The sequence below is a fragment of the Charadrius vociferus genome, unplaced genomic scaffold (assembly GCF_000708025.1).
Source record: "Charadrius vociferus isolate BGI_N301 unplaced genomic scaffold, ASM70802v2 scaffold472, whole genome shotgun sequence".
NCBI classification, from domain to species: Eukaryota; Metazoa; Chordata; class Aves; order Charadriiformes; family Charadriidae; genus Charadrius; species Charadrius vociferus.
This window is the reverse complement of record NW_009647735.1, coordinates 102,788-112,293: the sequence shown is the minus strand read 5'-3', so window position 1 is coordinate 112,293 and position 9,506 is coordinate 102,788. Positions and strand designations below refer to the sequence as shown.

The 9,506-nt window shown below is 45.2% G+C and overlaps 1 protein-coding gene across 2 annotated transcripts in view; it reads right to left on the bottom strand.

Annotated features, from left to right (window-relative positions):
* Positions 1-3,049: 3,049 nt before the first annotated feature.
* RAB41 (RAB41, member RAS oncogene family) overlaps positions 3,050-9,506 on the bottom strand; it is a 13,765-nt gene continuing 7,308 nt past the window's right edge. Inside the window, exons 4-7 of one of the 2 annotated variants that reach the window (XM_009881670.1) lie at positions 9,320-9,431; positions 6,017-6,110; positions 4,117-4,183; positions 3,050-3,570 (exon numbers count right to left, since the gene is read on the bottom strand). In XM_009881670.1, the coding sequence (XP_009879972.1) occupies positions 3,506-3,570; positions 4,117-4,183; positions 6,017-6,110; positions 9,320-9,431 (338 nt within the window). In that variant the 3' untranslated portion in view covers positions 3,050-3,505. Of the gene's footprint in view, positions 3,571-4,116; positions 4,184-6,016; positions 6,111-6,611; positions 6,706-9,319; positions 9,432-9,506 lie in introns of both variants that reach the window. The other variant, XM_009881669.1, reaches the window with a different exon arrangement.

Here is a 9,506-nt window from a genome sequence, read left to right as displayed (position 1 = left end):
CAGCTTTAAGGGAGCCAGTGCCGTACCTGGTTGAAGAGACCATCCTGGACTCCTAATTCAGGTGAATTCATGCAGCTGCTCACCAACCCTAGGACAGCATTTTTGCCTTTACCAGGACCCTCCAGTCCACGGGCTTACTGTAATGGGAGAGCCTTCTAGCCCAGCCCACTCTTCACTCACCAGGTGTTTGATGGAGTTGGTAGTGGTGTAATATCCACCCTAGACCAGCCAGGATCACACTGTCACCACATCCCTGTTCTCTGAGGGCTTCTGGCACCGCCCTGAACAAGGAGAAATGGAAGTTGTTTCGCCTGCCTGAACAGCGTGTGGGGTCCACACCGACACATAGCCACTCCAGGGATTCTGCCCAGCCCGAGTGTCCTCCTCTAGTCCACATCGTGGCCTCACCATCTCCTCCAAGCAGCACCCACCCTACCCCTTCCCAGCCCCACTGGTGCTAACTGCCTCTTGTAGCAAAGGTCCCAAGCGGTGTCCTGTACCCCAAACACCTCTCTCCTGCAAAGCAGCCTGGACAGGGTGGCCCCTCTACTTAACACGACCCAAGACTTCCATGGAAGTAAGCCAGTCCCATCCCCTCTCCCCCTCGGGCCTCTGCCCCTCACTCACAGGCACCGCAGCCCACGTCAGCGCTGGCAGCCAGCCAGATGATGTCACGCCTGTTGATGATCTCAGTGTCCCACTTCCACCGATACTCACACGATGTCATGCAGCACATCATAGACCATCTCTGGTGGCATGTCTGGGAAGTTGATGCGGCACCACGGGGAGCCCCAATGGCTCAGTTCAGGCTCTCCCACCCCACACCATGTACCCCTCCCTGGCAGGGTACCCGTGGGATGGGGGTCCCCTGTGGCCGGCAAGGCTGAGCACTGCCTTTCGGTTCCCAAAACACCTTGCACATCAAGGGGAGGAAGGGGCTCACAGGGGCATGGCGAGGCGAATCCTGTCATACCTCCTCAAGTGAAAAAGGAGCTGGGGCCACCAGTGCTCCCAGGTTGGTGACACCCCCTCAGCCTGGCAGGAGCCAAGGCTGGCACTGAGGGGAGGCCATGCAGTCCTGCCCCCTGCCACACTCAGGGCCCTCCTGTGACTCTTCTCACCCCCCTCCCAAAACCAGGCTTACAGCTGGTAAGCTCATCCTTCTTCCACCACACCCTACTGGGACAGACTTGTCAAACCCAGGAGTAAAATAAGCAGAGACAGCCCAAGCCCCCCCTCCGGCAGCAGGACAGCAAAGGTGTTGGTGAAATAACTTTATTTAGTGTGATACACGGCTGTGGTCAGACAGTCCATACTCATATTAATAGTCACACTTACTCGGCTAACAGCTAGGAGACAGCAGGGCCAGACACACACTCAATATTATACACATCCATAAAGAAGACAGTGGGAAGTGAACTATTTTATTTCACTAGTTACCCCCCCAGTACGTAGGGTCTCCCCCCTCCCTCCCCCAGGTCCGTGACTCAGAACAACACGACAGCAGAGCAGCGCACACCTGCCCGTGAGAAGGGGACAGCAAAACCTGTTCTACAGCAGACACGGACACACCGACAAACATCAGCAATTCCCACACAAAAGGGGTATGTACAGAGGAGGGGGGCTGGCGCTGGGACCTGGCTATGCCAGCTGGGACTGTGGGTAAGGGGGGGGACACTCCAGAGTGAAATGGGAAACAACATCCCAGCTTCCTCCTGCAGGCCAGCTCACCCAGAGGGGAAGGGACAGAGCTCTAGGGAACAAAAAGGCAGTCACCAGCAGCGAGGTGACTTGCTGCCAACACAGGGACTGCCAGGTCCTGGTCCGAGGCTGCCCCTTCCCCTCCCTCGAGGGCCTGCAGGCTTCAAAGTGCGCACACTGTGTCAGTGACCGGCAGGGATCCTGCTAGGGCAGTGTCACTGACCGCCAAATGCTGCTGTCCCCACCCGTCACACTGCCGTCAGTTGCTCTCCTGCCCACTAGCATCCCCCCTGTCAGCATGACACAGGCCGGGTGATGAAAAGAACAGTGAATGGCTTAGAGCCATCCAACTGTTTTGTTCTCCTCCCTGTCAACAAACCTACAGACTTCTGGTTAGGACAGATGCATGAAAACCCCCCAGCAAGAGTCTCTGAAAAACTCTATTAACGTAATGAGAAACCAGGGGCAGGGGGAAGAGGACCTATTTTCCAACCTTGGTCAAGAGGTGACACCAAAATTCACTTCAGCAGCACATATTCCTCCATTCCTCTACCCAGGTCTGACTATAAATCCCTGCCACTGCTCATCTCAGTTTTGGCAATGTTACAGCTTAAGACTATTTCAAAAGTGAAATGGCTACTAGCCCCATCCCCCAGAAGTCTACTACAAAGGCAGAAGCAGCTATGTACGATTTCACCAAGCAGCAACCGAGGTATGAGAGCAGAACAGCTATCGCTGGCCTTCTATCTGCTGCAGCTCTCCCGCTCTGCATGAAAAACCTCCCAATCTATGTGACCATGAACAGGAGAACAGAGATTAGGAAAGGAACCTGAACACCATCCATGACTCCCAGGGCAGGTATTTCCCCTGTAGTGATGGATTTTGGGTAACTGTTTGCTTTAACTGTTGACAAGCAGGACCCAGGTCTCTACAAACCACCCTGAGGATCTCTCCCCACCCAGCTTTGTGCTGCAAAGCCTCTGTACCCTCTTCCTTCCCCACATCTGACAGCCAACACTCACCGAGCACCATCACCCTCTGGATGGGAAGATATTCCAACTGAGGAGAGCAGTCTGTGGGACGTCTCTGCTACACAAATGGGAGCAACAAGGCCAAAGCTATCAGAGTTTGGGGGTTTCCGGTGCTGTGTGTAACAAGGGGCAAAACTCAAAAGTCGTGAGCAAGAGTTAGCCAAGATCATCCACAGAAAGGAGAAACTGAGGAGCTAATATTGTGTGTGCCCTGCAGGAAGCAAAAGCTTAGAAACAGATAACCTGTATTGTCCAAAAAGGCAAGGCCAAGTCAAACTGACTGGTTTAAGAGGAGCAGCCTTTTAATAGAGGAAGTGGGGATGCAGGACAAAGACAGGGCTGGAGTGGACAGGGAACTAGTTAAGATGCAAGGCAGTAAGGAAGGTGGAAAGCCCACCCCCAAGCTTTATTTTTGTCTTCCCTAACTTGGTGGCTTTTCCATTGCATTCACAGGACACATCTGAGCAGACAGGCTCAAGGTGGGGAAGAGGGGGAGAAGGAGAAGGATAGAGAGAGTGTAAAGGGCACCACAGTGCCAAAGTGCAACAACATAAAAAAATAAAATAAAAGACAGGACACTCATTCTGCACTCAGGGCTCATACCATGCAGTAAGAGGGGCGGCCGGGGCTGCTCCCCACCAGTAAACAGGGAGTTCGCTCGCTTAGTAGATTGGTTTTTCAGCCCACAAAGTAGGGTTGCCTAGCCAATGAGCGGTGATGTTCTTCAGTGAGACTGGCCGGTTGGGGAATGTGCTGCTTACAGAACGGGCCTGTTAGCAGGAGCACCCGCTCTCCGTTACTGGCTGCTCAGGAGGCTTCTCTAGTTTGATGTCAATCACTGCAGAAAACAAGTTAAGAAAATCACCCGGCTGAAGGAAAAACAAGGAGGAGAGAACAGAGAAAGGGATCAGTATCTGAAAAGGTTATTAGCTGTCCCTTCTTGATAACCGCAGGTGTTTCAGAAGAGCAAAGCATATCCTGCCTGAACAGGATTAACTGCAAAACTACATCAAGACGATTTAGAGGATAGAGCCCAACTGGACAGGTCTGCACACAAGGCAGCCCTGTGCAAAAAGAGGAAAGTATTACGGTATTTTAAAACTTTGCAAATTTTATCCTAAGTTTAAGTGGAGAAAGAAAGCAAAACTTGTGCTTGCTGTTTTAAGTAGTTGTGTACATTTATATATAGACCACAAGCAGGGTCCTCGATTTTTGCCCATAGGTAAGCACCATACTATACTGGCTGTTTCAGCTGTATTTCTGCAAAACCCCAGTAAGGCCCATCCCCACAACGTGCTAAAAAGTCAGTAAGCCCAATCTGACAAAAGACAATTGTCAAATTCTGTGAGACCAGGAAAAGTTACTGATGAAAAAGCAAGGATACTGTCTTCTTTGCTCTTCTCTGGTGTGCTGTCCATCCCAGGTAAGGCAGCAGCCACACGACGGAAAAGCTGAAAAGTAGCAATAGGTAAAGCTGAAGGCTTGTCGGAAAAAAATGCATATTAAAAACCATTGCTTTACAGCAGATCGTAGAATATGAATTATACAAACTTGTTATGTGGGTACTTTAGCAAGCAAAGCAATGATCAACAAATGACACGAGAATTTTACCTAAGAAATTTAACGGGTTTTATTAAAGAAGTTATTCAATGCCTACAAAACAGACAGTTTTATTTTACCTGTTTCTACTTCAACAGGACATGGTATTAATTAGTAGCAGTTCTTCCAGGGACGCATAGAACAATTCCCTCCTGTACTCAGTAAGCGTGTCATCTACCATTTCCAGTCTCAACTGCTTTTGCACACAGCAATGTTACAGTGCAAAACTCCAGACTTCTGATAAGCAACCTCAAGAGACCAAAGGTTTAAGAAATCTATGGAATAACTGCGGTTTTACAGCCCATCCTTTCAGTTCAGTCCTGATGCAAAACAGCCATTTCTGAGCAGAACAGCTGGCTCAAGTGAGCTGCATTTAAGCTATTTGGGATGCACTAGAGCTGGGAAGGACTATCATATCCCAATAAAAACAGAAAATGTTTTTGCATAATTTTTCAAGTCAATGCTTAGAGCTCCTCCTGCTGACATTAATACAGCAGTTAACACAACAGAGACACTGCCAGGCAGTCTGGTGAAAAGTGCTGCATAAGGAACTAGAGCAATCATCAGCTAAGGATGACTCTTCTCACAGTAGCTTGGTAGGGGCTTCTCATCCAGACCTCCAAATTGTGGTACTTGGAAAACCGAGCCAGTGAGGTACCAGTAAGGTGCTGCAGTTAGCATCCTTTTAGTCACAGAAGTTCTCACTGCAAACACCCGCTAGGTAAATAAAGCAACAGTAAGTCAGAACCAAAGACTACAGTGGACTCAATTCAGACTAGCCAAAAGACACAAACCCAATGTCTCCTAATCCCATTGTGAGGTTCTCTTAACCAGTTCGTGTGCAGCAAACAGGTAAGTATGTTTCCTAGCTGACACAAACAGTACTCATGCTCCCTGCAGAGCCCTGGACCATACGGCTGCCTTACTTCCCAAGTTCTGTCACTCTTCAGAACGATTCCTGAACTAATGGAGAGTGGGATCACGAGCTTATAGCAAGAGGCAATGGGCACAAACTGAAATACAAGAAATTCTGTTTAAACATAAGAAAAACATTTAAAGTTTTTTTTACTGTATGGATAGCCAAACACTGTGACAGCTTGCCTGGAGAGATGGAATCTCTATCCTTTTACTTCTATCCCTTTTATTCAAAACCCAACTCGAGTCAGTTCTGGCAGTCTGCTCTGAGAGCATGAGGGTTGGACTAGACGATCTCCAGAGATTGTTTCCAATCTCAACTATTCTAAGACTTTCCTTTGTGGGTTGCAAACAGAAGCAGGAACCTCTCCTCTAGTGCATCAGCATAACCAGGTATCCCCACTGATGTCAGCATTGATTTTAGGAAACAGTGCATTAACTGTTAACAAAAGCAAAGGGAATGTACAAAATTACGTTTGACTGGCTGCACAAAACAGTGCCATTCCTATCTCTCAGCACGTTCTGGTTTTAGATTCTTATTTCATTCAAGGTAAGTTTGCTTAGCTTTACCAGGGACACATTGACTTGACAGGAAAGGAGCTTCCACTAGACAAATCTGCAGCAGTGATCATTGGGCAAGAAGCATTTCAAGGGTTAACAGTAAACAATACAAGCAAATATCTGATGGAACATGAACTCCAAGCAGAAGCGTAGACATACAGAGCAGTAAAGTACAGATTTCCTGTCTTTAGAATATAACATTGATCTACCTGTTTCACATTGTATCCAGTCTTTGCACTGGTCTCAATAAACATCACATTCAGCTCTTTGGCTCTCTGTTCGCCTTCTTCTGTAGTGATTTGCCTGGACAAAGATCCAAACAGAAGGAGAGAGACAGAAAGGAAGAACAGACAGGAAGAGTTAGATGTCTGTGACTGAGGTGCTCTTCTGTGGAGGGCCACTTCACCACCCCTTACAAGAGAGCATCGTCTACCAAAGGAGGCCTCAGGACCTCTGAGTCTTTAAGACTCCCAGGTCCTCCAGCTAAGAATGAGACAACCTCAGGTAAGGTACCCAGGGAATGCCTGGACTTATGGCTATTAATAACAGATGATCAGCACAGGATGAAGTTTGTGCAGTACATTTGAGCCTCATTCACAGCATCCTCAAGGAAAGGAAGAATCCCCATAGGCTGCACCTGATACAAAAAGCAGTTTCCCAAAAGTCAACAGAAGGGAACTCCGTGAGGTTACAGAAAGATTTCAGAAAGGCTCCAGCAGCAAGTACAGTGCAACACCAAGCTCTAGGCTGCTGCTTGCGAGCAAGCACCTGCAAACGCATCTCTTATCAATACCCTGTACATACCTGTTTCACATTATATCCTGCTTTAGCACTGGTTTCAATATACATCATATTCAGTTCTTGGGCTTTTCTCTCACCCTCCTCTATAGAAACCTGTCTACAGCAACGAGAACAAATCACAGAAAAGAAAAACCAAAACAAAGAAAAATAGTCCAAAAATAATAAAAAGAAAACTGCAGGAAAAAAAACAGCCACCAACTGAAGCAACATTAGCAGGAAAGAAAAACTTAACAGGCTGCACCAAATAAGAACAGTGCTATTTTTAGTTCAGCTTTTTGGCCTCAGAACTTATCTTGCATCATCACTTGGTTTTCACCATAGGATGAATGGCTTCCAATATGCTGTATTCTATTTTAAAAAATGTGACCAAGCTCAGACTTATACTGTGGCTTTGTCCAGCCTTAAAAGGCCCGGTATTTCAGCTGAACGTGATCCTAGCTTCCATTTAAAAGAAAGGCAGGGCAGCTTCTTTTACTGATACCTGGATATACACCATAAATCCAAATTCTAGCCTAGACCAGGACTACTGTCACTTACATTAAACTCCTAAATTAAGAATTTCTAGTGCTACATGAATTTCAACTGTAGCTACATTTCAAAGAATTTTCTGGTATTTTTAATTTTTGGCAATGCTGAGCCAGCTGTCCTCCACATACACTCCACTTATGTGCTATCAGGAAATAATCCAAAGCTAAAATTATCCCATTGGGTTTTCCAGTTCCACATGAAATTGGATTTTGATAGAAATTAGAAACCCTCAAATCTAAATGCCAGGTAATTCAGTTAGGGAGCTGCAATTATTTCCAGCTCCCAGCAGGGCATAAGAGATAGTAAGTGGTCAACATCCAGAGCTAGCTCAAGTAGAACATCTTGGATTTTGCTATGTTGCTTTTATAAGCTGATTTCAGAGACCAGACTGATCTGAGGTCTCGCCACCTGGAATTCTTAATCCAAATCAGCTATACACATTTTTATCATATTTCTGAAGCTCTCAGCACCAAGTTTTACCAACATTTCCGAAGTGCAAGGCACAGGGCACTTAGAATGGCCCCCCACTGGAAATAGAAAAAACCAAATAGTTGTCAAGACTAAGGTGGTCTGCATGGTGGACACAGAACACATTTCTGTAAGAGTCAGTAGTACAAAGACCACACAGCACCTAGTTAGAGCCTAACTTTATCCTTTTCCCCACTGATTCAAACCACCTACTGGTATTAGAAATACCTATGCTTCTCCTGCTAGGCATGACAAACTAAAAACTAACAGCATGACCTGTACAGGAACAAAGGGCAAAAAGCATCTCCTGACACCAGTTTGTGCAGCCAGGAATGCTGGCTATTGTCTCATATGAGCATTTGGACAACACCAAAACCACAAGGGAAAAAACATCACAATACATATTGAAGCAATATGTACACTGCAGGAGTAAAGCAAGGTTTAGAATTTAAAATGTGATAGCATCCAACAGGGAAACAGTCAGATCCCTGTAAGGCACATCATCCCAAGAAACAGAGTAAACAAACAGGCAGTTCAGATAATAGTGCAAGATTTTTCTGAGAAAACATTTATGTTTCACCTGTAAGGCTTTTCAAGCTGTTATCTTTTGATAAGAAGTGTCTCGCAAAAAGCCAAAGGATAAGGGGTTTGATTTTATAAGACAACATTTCACTGTGAGATCCAAGTGTTTCCAAGTTCTGTCTTTTTGAGATGCCTTCTTTTGCATCAGATAGAAATCCCCCATCGTTACAATACTTTGTATGTCTTATGACAGACAAAGCACACATTTTAGAGTACCTGGTGTATGTGAATATGTTTCAGTTTAAAGTACTGGAACTTTAAGGAACTGCATGGCTTGCTCCATCTTCCCTTTGCCAACTACTACTGATACTATTAAAATAAAAATCATTCCTTATCTATACTGTTTCTGATGTTTTCATAAAGAATGAAAATCTCAGAAGACATAAAACAAAATTTTTGCTAAAACTATAATCAAGAGAAGGATTTGAAACAAAAATGCAAAAGCTCAAGCCCGTGGTCTTCTGAGAAGCTATACATTGGTTATGTTGAAGTGGCATTGTAGGATTAAGAGTTTTAAAAGCAAAATGCTTTATGACATGTCCCAAACATGAAGTCTGTGTAATTTTAAGAGTCTAATTAACTTCTTACATCTCTTGGGGAAGCCTGCTTTTGGTAATCTAGTTTTCTTCTCTCATATCCACAACGTCATAGTTTGCGTTATGGATGACATGAATATAGGCTCAGAGGGAAACATTTTAGATTGATTCTGTAAAAGCTCATGCTACATCCTGTAACAAGAAGAAACTTTACTATGAAGTTAGAGTTGCACATGCAGAGAGAGTCATGTAAATAGGATTATTGAAAAAAGGCAGATTTCCTTCCTTTTGCAAGACATCTTTTTGGCTTTATATCAGCATGAAAAAGAAAAATGAGACAAAATACACTATTGAGAAGCATGTAGTTACTTAATTTAAGTAAAAGGGATTTTTTTAGGTGGGTTTGTTTTAACCAAAACTATTTGTAGAATGGCAAAATGGAGTAACTTTGCATATGCTGAAACCAGAAATCCACATTTCATGACTAGCTGTTTATGCTTCATTTAAAAATCAACAATTGTTTTGAAGACAGATTAGTTGGGCAATTCCTTGCTTCTACTGGTCAGGGAAGCAAGGCTGCCAGCACCCCTCTATTACCTCTTGTCTGCCAGGTCAGTTTTATTCCCCACCAACATGATGATGACGTCGCTTCCTCTCTCTGTCCGAACATCATCAATCCACTTGGAAGTTTGCTGGAAAGAATTCAAGTCTGTAGGGAAGAATCAAAGCAAGTGCTGAGGATGAAACTTCTTTTCGGAGAGGAAGAATGCTATGTCTGTACTCA